General features: G+C 54.5%; 2 protein-coding genes across 4 annotated transcripts; one reads left to right on the forward strand and one right to left on the reverse strand.

Moving 5' to 3' along the window:
- Nucleotides 1–114: 114 nt before the first annotated feature.
- Nucleotides 115–3836, forward strand: PDCL (phosducin like). Of its 3 annotated transcripts, none has more exons than XM_030461224.1 (5): nucleotides 115–177; nucleotides 1555–1598; nucleotides 1843–2017; nucleotides 2295–2476; nucleotides 3091–3836. In XM_030461224.1, exons 3-5 carry the CDS (start codon nucleotides 1849–1851, stop codon nucleotides 3640–3642), a joined length of 903 nt encoding a protein of 300 aa, XP_030317084.1. In that variant the 5' UTR covers nucleotides 115–177; nucleotides 1555–1598; nucleotides 1843–1848; the 3' UTR covers nucleotides 3643–3836. The 3 variants fall into 3 exon arrangements, with proteins under 3 accessions (XP_030317084.1, XP_030317085.1, XP_030317086.1); XM_030461225.1 differs by lacking the exon at nucleotides 115–177 and adding an exon at nucleotides 274–332; XM_030461226.1 differs by lacking the exon at nucleotides 115–177 and adding an exon at nucleotides 393–645.
- On the reverse strand, nucleotides 3418–16195 carry PTGS1 (prostaglandin-endoperoxide synthase 1). The gene is made up of 11 exons (XM_030461223.1): nucleotides 16027–16195; nucleotides 11000–11116; nucleotides 10724–10864; nucleotides 10058–10201; nucleotides 9497–9678; nucleotides 9306–9389; nucleotides 8744–8990; nucleotides 7940–8226; nucleotides 7074–7221; nucleotides 6389–6764; nucleotides 3418–6306 (listed from the first exon to the last, which is right to left on the reverse strand). The coding sequence occupies exons 1-10, from the start codon at nucleotides 16133–16135 to the stop codon at nucleotides 6409–6411; spliced, it is 1815 nt and encodes a 604-aa protein (XP_030317083.1). The 5' UTR covers nucleotides 16136–16195; the 3' UTR covers nucleotides 3418–6306; nucleotides 6389–6408.
- Nucleotides 16196–17084: the final 889 nt, after the last annotated feature.

The following is a 17084-nucleotide window of genomic DNA, read 5'->3' on the forward strand; positions in this document are numbered from 1 at the left end:
CGTCCGCCCGCCCCCTTCCCGCCCCCTTCCCGCCCCCTTCCCGCCCCCTTCCCGCCCCCTTCCCGCCCCCTTCCCGCCCCCTTCCCGCCCCCTTCCCGCCCCCTTCCCGCCCCCTTCCCGCCCCCTTCCCGCCCTGCTCCGCGCGGCCCGGGGCGGCTCCGGCTCCGGCGGCGGAGGGTGAGGGTGAGGAGGAGGAGGAAGCGGTGGGGCCGGGGATGGAGGGTGTGGGGAGGGCCGGGATGGGGCTGGAATTGTGACCGGAGGGGTTGGAGGTGAGGGGCTGAGAGCCGCGTTGCCTCCCGCGGGGAGGGAGTTGTGGGTTCGGCCGAACGGTTCGTAGAATTCTAAAATGGTTTGGGTTGGGAGGGACTTCAAAGATCATCGAGTTCCAAACCCGGATCGATGGAATCTCAGAAGGGTTTGGGCGGGAAGGAATCTTTAAGATTATCAGGATCCACCCGCCCTGCGTGGGCAGGGACACCTCCCACCCGCCCAGCTTGCACCAGGCCCATCCCACCCGGTGCTGCAGCTGAGAGACTTTGCCCTTTTCTGCTGGAACTGAACCATTTTGCTTCCCGGTACCCCCGGATGTCCCCTGCAGGAATCCGGGCCGCCTCTTCCCGCAGCTCTGCGGAGCTCGGAGGGGTAATCCCCGTAATCCCGGGCCATCTGGGCACCTCCTGCTCATCTGCTCGGTCTGGTTTGAACTCCTGCAGAACCTGCTGGCAGGTGGCAGAAAAGCCGAAATCCCCACTTTATTTTATTTTATTTGCTTGGGGGATCTTCATCACAGGTCGGTGAACAGGGCTGCCCTGCAGAGTTAACTGTGAGCCCACATTAACTGATCTGATTGCAATTGCTTTTGGGTTGGGGGTTTTTGTTTGTTTGTTTTTTGTTTGGTTTTGTTTTGTTTTGTTTTGTTTTTTTTCATGAAGTTTTGTGGACATTTACACATCATGGATCCCCAGCCACAGACCTGACATAGTGGCACTCATTTTTACACCCTTTGCCCCTCACCCAGGAAAGAAGAGTAATTCTTGGTGTATTACATCTCCATCAGGATGTGATCCCATCAGCAGCAGCTCTTTTAGAGGACTGTGGTGGACAGAATCCGTGCAAAGAGCCCCAGACTCAGTGGTCCTTCAGCTTCCCATCACTTGGAAGCATCTGATGTGCCAGCATCTTAATTTTCAGTGTTGTTTGTGCAAACTGGGTGGTCTTGGCTCCTGTGCTGTTGGTAGACAGGTGAAAAGATGACAGACATGAAGATCTTTCTTTTGATGTGTTATTTCTTAGTCTGGAGATTATGTTCATGAAATGGTAGCACTGTGTATACCAAGCATTTGTACGTTCTGTCTCAGTACACAGAAAATACATTTTCTGTGTTTAGTGACCTTTTTTATTAAAGTGCAACCATGGTTACATTTTCTTTAATTTTTTTCCCTTGCCTGTGTTGTGCTATGCTATTTAAATATGACAGATTTCTGCAGAAGTTTTTGTTAGAGATTGTCTTTGACAATTTGAATTAATATAATCTGACATTTCTTGTTCCAGATTTTGATAGAAGTTTATCCCTGAAAGACAGGAAACAAATCAAGGTCAGAACATTTTAACATTTCTGCACTAGTGAGCCTCAAAGTAGTTCTAGTTGTAAAGGTTTTTAATTTGAGTTTGAAATTGTCTAAGAATTGCCTCCCATGACTGTGTGCTCTAAACCCTTTGTACATGACTAAAAAACTGCTGTGAACAAGTAAAGGGCTATCAGTGTGCATTTCAAGTGGTATCTCTTGATATTTGAACAAGAGGTACATCCACTTTTTTGTTAATTGGTTCTTTTTTTAGAACAAAATGACTACTTTGGATGACAAAGTGCTTGGTGAGAAGCTCCAGTATTACTACAGCAGTAGTGAGGGTGAGGATGAAGACAGTGACAAAGAAGATAAGGACGAGGAGAGCACCATTCCTGAAAGCGTTGGGGAAGTAGAGCTGAGCAGCGATGGCAGTGCAGTCAACACAGGTATCCTTGTGTCAAACTAATGGCTTAGTGGAAGATTCTTTGTCTTTCTAAAATGCATTTTTCAACATGAAAGTCCTTTTTTTAATGCAAGCTGAGACTCATAATTTCCTGGCTCTAATCTAACCTTATTTTTGATAGCTGGTTCTTTATTTTAATGTTCGACTTCTCTGAGAGACTCCAGCATTGTATCTAAAGCAGTCAGACTTTGCATGCAAAGCTGATTTGTGCAGTTTGGTAGAAAACAGGTACATTTACCCAGTCCTGTATTTAATTTCAGGACCCAAGGGAGTCATTAATGACTGGCGAAGATACAAACAACTGGAAACTGAACAACGGCAGGAGCAGCGCCGAGAAATGGAACGACTCATTAAAAAGTTATCCATGACATGTAGATCTCACTTGGATGAAGAGGCTGATAAGCAGAAGCAGAAGGAGCTTCAGGAAAAAATCAATGGAAAGGTAACATGGCAGAAAGGAAGCTCATGCTGCCAGCAGAGAGCACACAGCATTTCTTGCTTTCAGATGGTGAAAGTTGGCCACACTGCCCTGTTCCTTGAGTGATGCAGATATGTGTAACAAAGCAAGTGAACAGATAAGAAACACATAAAATCTGGTTGGCTTCAGGTCTACAGATGGGATAGTGTGATAGTCATATATCAACATAATAATCAACATTAACAGAAAGACTAAATGAGAAAGCTGATTAGAAGGAAGGTAGGTTTGGGTCAGGCACAGTAACCAAATCAGTGCTCAAAGCTGAGGGAAAGCACAGAGCCACCATTAACCTGAATTAAAGTGGGAGCATGGAGCAGCCACTTGTGTTATTAGTGCAGGTGTGGAAACTAGAATAGCCCAGGCTGGAATCAGAATTCCTGGTGGACATGGTTTCTAATTAGATCAGAATGGAGTGTAATACAAAGGGTGCTCCAGCCTCCATGGGTTGCACGTTACTGTTATGAAATCTGAGTGACCCCCATTAATCCTCTTGATTTAAATTCTGTGTTATGTAAGTCACCCACATAGTGATGCAGAGCTTTTTCTCTTTTTCATGGATCTTTGTATGTGCTTTTTAGATGACATTACAAGAATACAACATGATTCACAACGATGAAGATGATGAGGAGTTCTTGCAGCAATACAGGAAGCAGCGAATGGAGGAGATGAGGCAGCAGTTGTACAGTGGGCAGCAATTTAAACAGGTTTTTGAGATTACCAGTGGCGAAGCTTTTTTGGACACAGTTGATAAAGAGCATAAGAGCACACTGATCATGATCCATATTTATGAAGATGATATCCCTGGCACTGAGTCCCTGAATGGCTGCATGCTCTGCCTGGCTGCTGAGTACCCAACAGTTAAATTTTGCAGAGTGAAGAGTTCACTCATTGGTGCCAGTGCTCGCTTTACTAACAATGCTCTGCCAGCTTTGCTGATCTATAAGGCAGGTGAGCTCATTGGCAATTTTGTGCGAATCACTGACCAGCTTGGAGAAGATTTTTTTGCTGTTGAGCTGGAGGCTTTTCTGCAGGAATGTGGCTTGCTTCCAGAAAAAGACCTAGTTCTCCTGACTTCTATACATAATCCATCTGCATGTTACAGTGAAGACAGTGATCTGGAAATAGACTGAATTGCTCACAGCAGGGATCAGTAGGTGTAGTTGTACAGTGGCCTGTTCTTGTGCTAGGGATTGTTCCTTTTCTTCCTTAGACTGGGTATGTATTCTCCCCCTTCATGCACTTTGACTTTTGCTTGTTAAAAAGTAACTTAAGGAATGCCTACCATTTTTCTTAAATTAATTCAATAAAGTACATGCTAAAACAGTCTTTGTTTTATGCAATTCAAATGTATTTTACTAAACATGAAGTTCTAACACATTTCAGTAAGTTTAGGAAATTGTCTATTGGCATCTCAGTTCTCCAATTTGCAGTCCCCTTCTTCAGAATACCTTCTTGTTCTAACACTTGGCCATCTAATTTTTGTTCCTTTCTCAATTCAAAATAACAACAGCCCCTGACATCATCCTGAAAATTACTTTTCAGCTGGAGAAGAGTTCTTCCTTTAACTTTGCCTGAGACTGAAGTGAGAAAATGTTTCAATTACAGCTTTTTGTTCATTCTTGGGTTTCAACCTGTCCTGGTTTTCCTCTGATGGCAGTGCTGTGCAGGTGTGTTCTTTGTGGGGTACATCAGTGGAGTTCACATTAAGACAGAAAAATAATCTTGTGGGCTGGGGGTGCAGCCTTTGTGGACAGTTAGCAATTTTCCCCTTTGGCTTCTGTAACAAATAACAGAGTCCTCTTTTCAGTTGCCCAGTGACAATGCTTTGGAGTCTCATTTCCCCAAAACCATGGGGTGACTCCCACTTCAGGACACAGGACACAGCCACCCAGCACTGGCTGAGCCCATTTTCCCTTCATGAGTGCAACTGCTGCATATTTCTCTTTGCTCCTGCAGCACCTTTCTCATTCCCATTTGTCAGTGATTATGTTTTATTAAGTGTGTTTATTTCTATTGTTTATACTCTGCTTACTTCAGAAATCAAATCATAATAGGGGGAAGTAATTTTCAGGGTTCCTGGTGTGTTACAGTTCACCCTGCCTGCAGCAAGGCTGGTGCTGCCCAGCTGAGAGAGAGCCTGGACAGCAACAGAAAAGGCATCAGCAATTTACAGTGAATGCAAATAGGAAAACTGCTGAGTGAGGTGAAGGCTTTACTGGCCAGATGCTGGTCTGTCTGAATTGCTCAAGCAGGGTCACCAGCTCTCTGTACTTTGTCATTACTGAGTTGTCATCTCCGTGCTTAATTTGATTGCAACATGCTTGCTTTCTCATGAATTACTTATTTTGCTTGTTACTTTGGAAAGTAGAATATCATTACCTAAATATCTGACCCATGTTTAATTATTAAGTTTAATTGCAAGTTTTATGTGAGGCACTGTGGAACACCAGGAAGAGATGTAAATGCCTCTGTGTAAGCACTAGGTTTATAGGAGGAGTGAATCTTAGGATAGAAAACAAAAAGAATTTGTAACTATCTACTTGAACTGGGTTTTCAAAAGTAGCATAAGCAGAAAAAATAAGTAATTTGTAATTAAAACTTGCAGAATGGCACAAATTGTAGCTTCTTTAAGGAAACTGGCAGACTGCCAGATTTTAAAACGCGGTCAGAGATTATTTCTTGTCATCTCAGAATTGCAGAAAAAAACCTAACATGAAAGCTATATGAAATTAAATCATTGAGCACAGATATCAGCACATTTAACAAAAAATCAAAGTAGCCATAGTTGATATTCAGGATGAGATTCAGTGAAGTCTGTCATGCAGACAGGCTGCATATTAAGCATCATTACAAATCCTGGTTTGGAGAGGGTGTTGAGGGAGAGCTGTCTCCTTGAGTTGCTTTGAAGTTTTATTTTTATAAAGTGCTTTTGGTTTTGGGGTTTTTTTTTTCCCTATTGCAGCAAAACTGTAACAGAATCAAAACCCCTGCTGCTGTCAGGTGGCCTGCAGCAAGGTGACTCCTGGGTGTTCATCTCCAGTGCTCAGGTGGATGATAGGTGGTTTCCCATATTAATAGCAAAAAGGAAAAGGTCTGGATCCAACTAATCATTGGTGTAGCAGGAGACAAATAAGCAACAGGGGGAGAGGGAAGAGGGGCTGTCATGCTGCTGGTTCTCTGCACAGCTGTGGGGAGGGAAGGGGAGGCTGGCAGTGGTTGCTGAGGCTGCTCTGGCAGTGCAGGGCTCTGCTCCCAATGCTTTTTTCCATTCCCGAAGTTTAAATCTTCCAACCTGACCAACTGGTAATTTTGTGCCCTAAAATCCCAGCATTCTTGATGTGCATTAAGCAACACAGCAGAATGAAACTAATTTAGAATCGTCGGGTCGCTAATTCCTGTCTGAAGCATTCCTCCTTGGGAGGCTGGGAGCACTGAGGCAGCTCTCTGGTGGGCTGGCACCTGCTTATCAATTGGCACCAAACCAGAGCTTTTGATAGCTGCCACTAGGAGCAGGATGTTTGTGGTTGAACTGACAGGAGCTGAGCTGGTGCCTTGTGCAGATGGTGTTGGGTGGTGGAGATGAAGGCAGTCGTACGCTCTGCAAGTGTGCTCCAGCTGCTGGGGTGGGGTTGGGACACAGATGCTCTCTGGATGCTGTGTTGCTCCCCTTTTGCTGCTGTTCACCCGTTTTCTTGAGCATTGGGTTGCTGGCTGAGCGAGGGCTGGTGTGGAGGACACCCAGGGTGGGACCATCTTCTGTCCTGCTCCTGCTTGGCACAGGGGTGGGCAGGTCCCTGTGGGAAGGAAGGGGATGTTCAGTGCCATGCCAGGAGCTGAGCTCAGCTCTGCTGGTGCCTGGGCAGGGACAGTCCATACCTGGGCAGGCTGTCCTGGTGCTAGAGCTCTGTAGATGGCCCACCACCCCGAGGGCTGACACTTTCCACAGCATCTGGCACCTGAAAGGCCACGTATGGGCACTTCTTCACGTTGAGGCACACGAGCTTCTCGAGTGATGCTGTCTTAACTATCTCGAAGCCAGCTGCTCCACCAAAGGTACTGGGTTTCCAATACTCTGGGGAGCAGATAGGGTTTCCAAAAAGCCCCTTGAGGGAAAATGGAGCTCCAATCTCCACCATGCTTTCTCCAAAAATACCATTGGGTTGGGGTTTCTCAAGCAGCAAGCCTGGGTAAAACTCCAGAGCATCAATGTCTCCATACAGCTCCTCCAGCTCTGCTGCCTTCTCTTCCTCCCCTGCACCAAGGGAACATCAGAGTGCTTCAGCAAGGGAGTCACAGGACTGTGGGCAATGGAAATGTGGCAGCACCCACAGCCCAGGCTCCTAGGCCAGGCCCTGCCCTCCCCACTGCTCACCCAGCCTTGTCCACCATGGGGCAAAGGTGACCACCAGGCATGGCTTGGACAGGCAGGAGCAGATGGGCTGTGGGGCAAGCCCGGTGGTGGGGGGACAGTTTGGGGTCTTTTCCACCACCTGCAGGCACAGAGCCATAGAACTGCCCCAGGAAAGCCCCCAGAGCTCCTGCAGCAGCACTGCAGCCCTACCTGTGAGCTCCTGAAAGGACTTGTAGGGCTTCATGCCAAACCGCTTCCGATACTCATTGAAGGGCTGTAGCCTCAGCTGCCGGGATTCCTCGATGACCCCAATGGCCACTTGCAAGACGTTGGCATTGATGGTTTGTCCCCCACCTATCTGGAGGATGAGAACACAGGGAGGAGACATGTGAGGCAACGAGGCACCATCAGCACCTGTCCCATGGAGACCCAGCACACTGGAGCATCCATGTCTGGGCCTGGTGTCAGGGAGACCAGCACATCATCACAGCACCAAGCAGAGGGCAACCACTGGGCATGGCCAAAAAACAGCTTTAAAGCAGCTTGGGTCCAAGCCAGTTCTGTTCACAGCACAGGTCAGGAACAGTGCAGGAGAAGCCCTGGATGGGCAGTGACTCCCCCATCCCTGGGGGAGAGATTACTGGGGCTTGGGGTCACAGGAGGACCCTGAACAGCCCAAGAGCAGCAGGTCTGTGCCTCAGCCTTGCTGCTTTGCACAGGACTCAGGAATGTAGATGTGATGGCTTGGAAGAAAACATCCATGTGATGGCAGCAAAGAACAGATGAGCTGCTACGTGCCCTGGCTGCTCCACAGCCCATCGGGGCAGGAGATCCCATCTCACAGCAGGCTCCTGCCAGGTTTATTACAGAGCCCCCAGAGCCTCCAGCCTTGCTGCAGTGCTTGTGGGGAGGACCCACAGCATGTCCATCAGGTGATATCCTGGGTAGGAGGCTGTATGTGACAGCAACCCACTGCCCAGTGGGCAGGTTGGTTACAGCAGTGTCTGCCCTCCCAGTCCCACCAGCATCCCTCCTGGGGTCCCACTGGCAGGAAGCACCAGAGAGCAAGACCTTACCCTTCCTGCACTCTGCTTGGAAAAGGACTCCACCAGCGCCTCCACACCATAGTCCATGAGCATGGAGGTGTTGTAGAGGAACTGCTTGTAGCTGTACTCTTCCCCCTGGATGATGAAGGAGTCTGGCATCAGCCCGTGCCAGTGGTAGAGTTGGTTGAACTCCACTGCGATGCGATTCCGGTACTGGAACGGGGTCCCAAACAGCAGCTCGGGGTCAAACTTGAGGCTGAGGAAGTACCCGCTGAGGTGTTGGACGTAGTCCTCAATCACAATCTTGATGGTTTCCCCTGGGCAGGGGGTGAGAGAAGCAGCCATCAGCTGGCAGCAGCAGGACCTACCAGCTCTGTGCCCCGTGATGTCACCCATGTGCTACAGCAGCATGTCCCAGCACCCAGCCACCTCCTGGGACCTTTCTGACTTGTTGAGTTGGTCAGGAATGATTTTTTCACCAGTAAAGGTCAGTCTGTCAAAAGCTGACCTTAACATGCTTCTTAGAGGTGAAATGGTGAGTAACATGGGTCTCATCTGGATTTTGGTAAAATATTGACTTTTCACAAGATTATAGAAAATTTATAATGAACATTAAACTGAAAGTTTAAAATTATGACAAAATTATTGAAAAATAATATTTTTTATGGACCAAAACTGACTCTGTGGCCCAAAGCCAATGATGCCCAGTAGGCTGACAGATAAATTCCTCCAGCCTCTAAAGCCATCCTGGCCACCACCCTCAAACAGAGACCAACTGGGGCTTGCCCATGGGACACGGAGTTCCACGGTGCCTGTGGCACTGCTGGTCCTCACCGATAAGGATGAGACGAGCTGTCTGGAAGAGCTGCTCATCACTCCAGGTGGGATGCTCCCGTTTCAGGATGTCACAGACACGGTTGTGCTCACGCAGCCAGAGTGTGCCATACATGCAGAGCCCTGGCAGCAGCCCAAACACCTCCTGCCCCATCGCCAGCTGCTGCTCCTTGGGGACATCAGACGGGTACACCATGTGGACCGGAGCATCAGTGACCAAGGGGGGGTACACCTCTCCACCCACCACCTGGGGGAGACAAGAATGGAATAGCAGAAAGGGAAGAGAGGAGAAAACCACCCCAGTGAAAGCTTGTCCAGTTGGGACCTTCCTCCCTCTGGGCACTCAGCAGGAGCTGAGCAGGATGGAACAACCCTCTGGTACAGCCCCAACCATGGGACACCTGCTGCCATCAGAACAGCTCGACCCCAAAGCTCATCCCCCCTGATACGGGTCTCCTGATGCTCCTGGGAATCTCTGGCCTGGCAGCTGCCAGAGGGACATGGGCTTCACACAACCCTGGGGCACAGGGCTGAGACAAATTTCAGCTGTCCCAGGCAGTACCTGGAACTTCAGCTTCCCATCTCTGAAGAGTCGTAGCTGGTGCTGCCGCTGCAGGTTGTCCCCATACAAGTGCCCAAGGTCCACCTGCCAAGAGAGCACAGCATCGAGGCTGCTCCAAAGGGCCATGCACACCCCTGTCCCCATCCTTGCTCCCCACATGCCCCTGTCCTCCCCCCTCCAGCATCCCTCACCCCGTGCCCCAGCGCCTTGGTGAAGCCACGTCCCATCTTCCCTGACGTCTTGAAGAACTGGTGGGTGAAATGCTGGGCAAAGAAGGCGAACATCAGGTTGGTGCCTCGGGGGTCAGCTTCAAACTTCTGCCGCAGCAGGAACCTCTCTGCCAGGAGCTGGGGGTCGGGCAGCTGCTGCTTCCCTGTGAAGGATGGAGGTTGAGGACAGATGCCCCATGCTGAGCTGGATGGGTACTGGTGGAGCTGTTGGTATCTGCTGCAGAACCAGGCACTGACTTGTCTGCAAAGACACCTTACAGCCCTCTCACACAGGCTATGACATGCCCCAGCAGCTCAGCCTGAGCTGTCCCAGCACCACTTTGGATGTCACCAAGCTGCTCCTGCCCATGGAGCCATCTTGGGCAGGACAACAGTAGCATGTGGCACTGCCAGCAGTGCCCTGCAGATGGGACCATGGCAGAGAAAGTTCAGGGACAGGTGAATGGAAAACCCACCCATCCAGGGTGCTGTTGTGATGACCCAGCACCATGCAGTGCTGGTCCCTCCAAGCCAGCCATGTACCTTTGGTCCCCATGGGTGTGGGACAGTTGTCTGGCACGGGTGGGAGGACACGGGTGTAGTAGCTGACGTTGGCATAGGCCTCCCAGCTGATGTAGCCATAGTCAGAGTTGAAGGTGGGGGGGCTGGGGATGAGATTGGCACGAACTGAAAGGAGAAACAGAGGTCACCACTGTAAGGCCCTGGGCATGTGGCAGCACCACATGGGCTCTGCTGCTGACCACCCCAAAACCCAGAAAGGGATCAGCAGGGGTTGCATGTGTGTGTCCTGGGCTTTGCTCCCAGCCTTTTAAAGGCTGCAGCTCCCTGCAGAAGGGGAGGGTTCATGTTAATGCTCTAAGTGGATTCTTGGATGATGCGTGTACTTGGACAATGCTCTTGGAGATGACAGCCACATAGAAATGGTAACACCAACAACCAGAGCCTTGTGAACATGTCGCTACAGCTCCAAGGGCTGGAACCTAAATATTTATGCAAAGTGATAGATGAGGGGACTTGAGTAACAAGGGCCAGCTCCATATTTCTGCAGGCTTCTGCTTTCTGTACTGCTGCTTAAGAGTCCCTTGGCCCAGAGAGCACAGCGTGCCGAGAGCCCCTTGTGTGTCCCAGATATTGGCAGCCCTGGTCCCCACGTCCTGCTGCACCCCCAGACCCACTGCCACCCCTCACCTGTCAGCACGAGCCTCATGAGTGTGTCCCGGATGAAGGTGCTGTTGACAATGTCCCAAAACCACTTGAAGTGAGTCAGAACAAAGTGGTAGAAGGCAGGACTGGGCTTCAGCAGGTCGTGGAGGCGCGTCCAGAGCTCAGCTGGGGGAGACAGAGCCATCAAATCCCTCAGCCCATTAATGAAGCCTGATAATGAACCTAGCCCACCCACACAGCTGCTGCTGTGCTTCAGGCTCAGCATGCTGCCCCAGCACCCATGGGTGCCAGGGGACTTACGGGAGGTGCAGTTGGCCCCGAAGTATCCCGTCCGTGTGCAGTCACACTCGTATCCTCCCAGGCCGACCCTCATGCAGACCCCTTGGTTCTGGCAGGGGAAATGGCAGCAGGGATCCACTGTGGGGACAGAGAGAGACATCACCATCCAGCCCCTGTCCCCTACACCCACTGCCTGCTCATGGAGTGACACTGCCCCGGATGGAGCTGGGGTGGGGACAGCTCAGGGGGACACACCCGGGGGATCCCCCTGAACCGAGCTGGTTTGACACCAGCCACCCCCGTGAACCCAGTCCCCACACCTTGTGCTGCAGAGACACAGCAGAGGAGCTGCCAGCACCCCAGCCAGTGCAATGTCAGTCCTGGGGAGATGCCACTGCTCAGCTTTTCTTTTACCTCCCACGGGGAGGAATTTTGGGCAGAGGCATCACTCCAGCACTGCCCCCCTGCATCGTGGCAGTTGCCCTTGTCTGGGGTAGCCAAAGGAACTATTTGTGCCCATGGCCACACACCGATGAGTGCCGGGGGTGTTGCTGCCAGGGCCGTGCCCGGTGCCACCCATGTCACGGCGGGGCTGTGGCATGGAGGTCGCCTGCAGGGCGCTGGTGCAGGATGAAGCAGTGCAAACACAGCCCCGGAGCAGCAGTGCCGGGGGATGCAGTTTGCTTTGGCAAGCGGCCCCTCCACCCGGCCCCTTCCTCTGCCGCCTTCAAACCCCGGCCTGCAGGAGGGAGATAAGGGCCCTTCCCGATGCAGCAGGATCCCGTGGGACAGCACTGCCACCACGCTGGGTTTGTCCCCACAGACCTGGGATGGGGCCGTTGTGCCAGGAGAATAAAAGTGCCGAGGGACAAGATCTCCCGAAAAGCACCTGGTTGAGGGTTTTGGTGCCCTCAAGGGGACAACGGCCACCAGCCCCATCAGGATGCACAGCACTTGGGGACAGCAGTGTCACCAAAAGACAGTGCTTGGGGACAGTGGTGCCATGAGCTCACGAGGTCCCCACCGAACCTGGTTCAAATTCTGCTGGAACTTAGGAACAGGCTCCAGCCCTGGGGCAGAGGGATGGGAACACAGAAACCACCTTTTTTCCATAGGAAATTGCAGCTAAAAATTACCGTGTCTGAAACACAAAACTAATTTTGAAGTGCTGCTCAGTCCTCCAGCCAGCTGCCCACCCAGGGCAGGGCAGGGGCTGCCCGGGGGCTCTGCCCTGGCTGTGCTCAGCCCTGTGACCCCACATCCCTCACGTCATGGGGGGGGTGGCTTGCAAAGACGAGTTCAGCTCCCAGCCCTTCTGCCAGGCTCCCTTTCATCTCAGATCTTTTAATGTATCCAGACGAGAGACAGCAGGCAGGTTCTTATTTATCTCAGATGAATTCAGGTCAGACCACACGTTCGTTGTTTCTTTTTTTTTTCCCATGACGAACTTTTGCAAAGGGGTCCGAGCCACTGTGAAGCTGGAGCATCCTCCGGGCTGTCACTCTGCCCTCCATTCTGCTCTAGACTTTACAAGCACCTAAAAGAGCTGCCCCATGCCCTACTCGCTGCACCCCAGGGGCTGCTGTGGGGCTGGGAGGGTGCTCCACGCCTAGGGTACTGGCTCAGCAGGTCGTGTCCTGCCCCCTCTCTCCAGCTGACGTGGGGAGCGTGGAGAATGCCACCTGGATGGGGCTCTCCTCGGAGTGTGGCTTCGACGGCATGTCATGGCCGAGCACCCTCCAAGGCGGGTTTGGCACCGCGCCGGGCTCGGCCGAGCCGCCTCCTCCAGCGGTTCACAGCCGTGTCAGCGCCGCGGGGTCCCGGAGGTGGGGCGGGAGCAGGAGCAGCATGTTCCAGCCAAAAGGGTGGGAGGGGGACGGTGCGTGTCCTGGCCCGCGACAGCAACCCCCTCGCATCCTTTCGGAGCCTCCCTCCCGCGGTGGCTCCGTGCTTCTCCCCACCCCAGCCAGGAATCCTGCGCCGGCCCTGCCGGGATGGCTCCAGGTGTGGGAAAAGCTGCTGCCAGCCTCTGGAGCTGGAGCACGGCCCCTCCGTGACAGCAGAGCTGGTGGACACGCTCCATCACCGCTGAAAAATGCCAGATTTGGGGGACAACATCCGCTCTGTGAACTGCAGCCAAAGCAACCTGGGGTGACTCACGGCCGGGCTGGAGCTGGGCTTGCTGGATGGGAAAGGGCTCTGCATCCATAGGCTTTGGAGACGATGAAAGGCTCATGCACTTGTTTTCCTGACGAGGGAGGTTTCCTCGGGACCACGAGCTGCTCACAGCACAGGTGGTACAACCAGATTGTCATCTGCAACCACAGCTGGTGGCACTAGGAGCAAGAGCCAGGCTGGACTCAGCCATCCTCCTCTTCCTCCTCCTCCCTGCACCTCAGCCAGGCTGCAGGCCTCAGCACCGTGTGAAACGGAGTGAGCTGTGGAATGGCTGCAGAGAGGATGGTCAGGTTTATTTTGCAAGAGCACTTGTACAAAACTACACCCCTGAAGGCATGCCAGCAGCCAAGGGCAATATCTGCAGGGGAAAACAGAGAAACACCCTGAGACCAGTTTGGCTCTGCTACAGAGAGTAAACATCACGGCTGGGAGCCAAGGTGCAGTCAGTAAGGATTCAAGTAGAAGTGCTGTAAGCAGTTCTGTAAGCTGCAAGCAGCAAACACCAGAGAGCAAGAGATCCCAGCCTCAGCCCAACATCCTGTTATTTGGTCTCAGAGAGCAGATCCCAGGGGTAGATTAGGGCTCTGGTCCCTTGACGCTGTCTGGGGAGGAGCAGGAGCCCAGCCACTCCTCTGATGGTACCTCAGGGCACAGTGCAGTTCCCCTAATTTCCCAATCAGGTATCTCCCTCCCTAACTGAGGCTTGGAAGAGAGCCATCCTTTCATGTATATCCCAGGCATCTTTCTTTCCCCCTCACGTGATGAAATTTTCTTTGATCCCTACGTGCAGCAGGCAGGGCCAGGGGTTGGTCTCTGTTGTTCCATCCCAGTGCTGCCTGTGCCAGCTGCTTCAGGCATGTGGGTTCCCAGGCCTCTCCTTTGCTCAGCAGGACACATGGATGCTGCTCCCACCTTCTTCAGACCCCAGGAGGAGCTTCTCAGGGAGATGAGACCCATGCCAGGTGATGGCCAAGCTGGAGGAAGAGCTGTGCAGAGGCTGTCCCTTGCCAGTCCCCACCACCTGCCCCAGCACAGTGGTGACAGCCAGGTACATCCATGAGGTCCCTCCTTTCATGCAGACGTAGCCAATGGGACTGGCAGTGGGGTGCCTGTGGGGGGCCCAGCAGCAGCCCCCCTCCTCCAGTACTCACCCCTACTGCTCCTGCTCTGAGAAGCCCAGAGGTGGCTTGGCCATGCTGGGGTCACCCAGCCCCTGGTGGAGGGACCTGCCACTCCAACTCCTGGAGTCTCTGGTAGAGCAGGCATGGCCACCATCTGCATGTTCCCCTTTTGGACATGGATGCTGCCAAAACAGGGAAGTCCCCACCTCGGGGTCGCCAGTGCAGAGTGCTGCCTCCCCTCCTGCAGGACAACAGTGGTGCAGGGGCACAGGCAGTGGGAAGGACGACATGCCCTGCTTGCTACCAGCCTCAGACCAAACCTACTCCCTTTGGGTGGCTGCTCCCCTGATCTTGCATCCCCTGAAATGGGGGGGTCCTTGTTCAGCCCTGCACATCCACTCTGTGCATGTTTTGGGGGATCTCAGGTGGGCAAACCCAGGGGATGGGGCCACCACCAGCATCGTTTGCAAGGTCTGTGGCCAGAGCCTGGCTGGAGGCTGCATCCCATGTTTCTGGGCAGGTTTTGCTGAGAACTTTGGTTACTGTAGTGAGGAACTGTAAAACCTGAAACGTGCCACAAGCTTCATGCTGGGATGGTGCTTCTCCACAGGGGGAAGGTCATTTCACAGAAGAGGGACTGGAGTCAGTGTCCCATTAAGGACCTGGAGGAAGCTGCACCGGAGGGGCTGGGAATGGAGCTGATGGAATTCCAGGCATGGTTGTATTTTGCAACACACTCCGTGGATGCCTGCCATTAGCAGTGTTACTCCTTACCTCCTCAGGGTGCAGGGGCAGCCTGAGCCCACCACAGCTGTGCCAGTCTGAGGTGAACATGCAGCATGTGGGCATGGGAATGAAACAATGGCTCAGGCCACCAGAGCTGTCCCTGCTGCTCCCTGCCCTCTGTCCTCACACCCAGACAGCAGTTCCACCTGGTGCGTGTTTGGGGAGGGCAGAAAAGGGCCCCAGCTTCCAGCAGTCGTGGAGATTGACCCCCCCTGCTTTTGAGAAGCTCCATCCCAGCCTCGGGGTGGGGTCAGGGGGACAGCGGTGGCCTTGGCAGGAGCCCAGCCCTGTCGAGCAGCCGGGGCCAGAAGTGGCTGCTCCATGCCCCGTGTGTGGTCCCCGCCGGCAGCCGCGGGAGGTAGAGGGGAAGTTTGTTTTTCACGGGTGACTTTGCTCCCGGTCAGGCGTGACGGGCCGAACCCCTAGCCCCGGGTGCTGGGAGATTCTGCCCCAGTCTGTTACCTGGGGGTTCCAGCAGGCTGCTCCTGCCCGCTCTGCCTGCCCTGCCCGGCCTGCCTGCCGTGTCCTCCACCTCGGGGCTTCTGCGGGTGGCCTCACGGTCCCGGCAGCCATGGGGCGAGGACCAGCCCGGGGCGATGGGCGCGATCCCGTCCCGGGGGTCCCGTCGGAGAGGGGACCCGTCCCGCACCTCTCGGCAGGGTTTGGGGCAACCGGCCCGCCCTCTCCCATCATCTCCCCATGCATCCCCAGGTACCGGATCCCCCGGTGCCGAGTCCCACTCTCTCTCCGGACGCGCCACCCCGCCCGGTGCCGGATCATCCCGGTGCAGGATGTTACTACTCCCCCCGGTACCAGGCCCCCCGGGATCGAGTCCTTCCTCTCTCCTCGCGTCCCCTCGGAGCCAGATCCCCCCGGTGCAGGATGTTGCCGTGCCCCCCGGTGCCAGCTCCCCCGGGTCGCCCGCCCGCCCTCCCTCCCGGTGCCGGCCCCCGCCCCGCGTACCAGAGCCGTCGGTCGCGGCGGTCCCGGCGGCCCAGAGCAGCAGTGCCTGGACGAGCAGCAGCCGCAGCCCCACGGACGGCGGGGCCCGGGCCCGGCACCCACCGCCCATGGCGAGAGGAGGCTCCGGCGCGTCCCGCCGCCGCTCCCGGCCCGGCCCCACCGCCCCCGCCCCCGCCGCGCCTCCTCCCGCCCCCGACGGGAGGGGGCCGCCCCCCACAGCACGGCCCGCCTGGGGGGCTGCCCTGGCCCGCCCATCTCTCCCCGTGGGCCACCCCTGGGGCCCCGGCTGTACCCGGAGACCCGAGTCCCCCTAGGAGCCCCCTGCCCACCCCCAGGTGCCCCTGTGTCCCTCCCAGTCCTCGCATCCCCAAGCATCTCCGCACACATCTCCTGGCCGCCAGGTCTCCCTGCATCTGCATCCCCCACGCCCACATCCTAGTTTCCAGGTCCCCCAGGACCTCCATACCAGTCCCCTGCTCCCCATCTGAGGGTGCCCCTTCCTTGGGACACCCCACCACAGCCGGGGCAGCACCCCTATCCCCGCAGCTTGGCCGTGGGTCCGGCTCAGCTCCCTCTGATCCTCCGTGGGAGGCTGCCCTGGCAATGCTGCCCAGCTGGCACGGGGAACTGGACTGCCCACGGCCGCCAAGAGCCGGAAAAACTGAATTTATCAGTGAAACCATCGCTGGATGTTTCCTGCCTGGCTGCTTTGCCGCCAGCTCCATCCTGCTGAGAGCAGGGACAGGATCAGCACAGCCCAGCCCGGGCAGGCACCAGCCACCCTGCAGGGAGTGCATGGGGACAGGAGAGGTTGTGCATGTGGCTGGGGTGGGCGAGAGCAGGCAGGGCGGCTGGGCCAGCATCAGGGGATGTCCCTGAGCCTGGTGGCACCCAGAACTTGTGGCTGCTCGCCCTCTCCCGTGCTGCTCTGCAGCAGCAGCCCAGACCCTGGCACAGGCCTGGGTGGGTTTCAAAATCATCTCAGGATTTGCTGTCACCCCCTTGCAGAGCAGCAGGAAGCCCCTGCAGGACCAAGGTTTGCACAGTTTGTGCGTGGC

Source organism: Calypte anna, chromosome 17 (assembly GCF_003957555.1).
Source record: "Calypte anna isolate BGI_N300 chromosome 17, bCalAnn1_v1.p, whole genome shotgun sequence".
NCBI classification, from domain to species: Eukaryota; Metazoa; Chordata; class Aves; order Apodiformes; family Trochilidae; genus Calypte; species Calypte anna.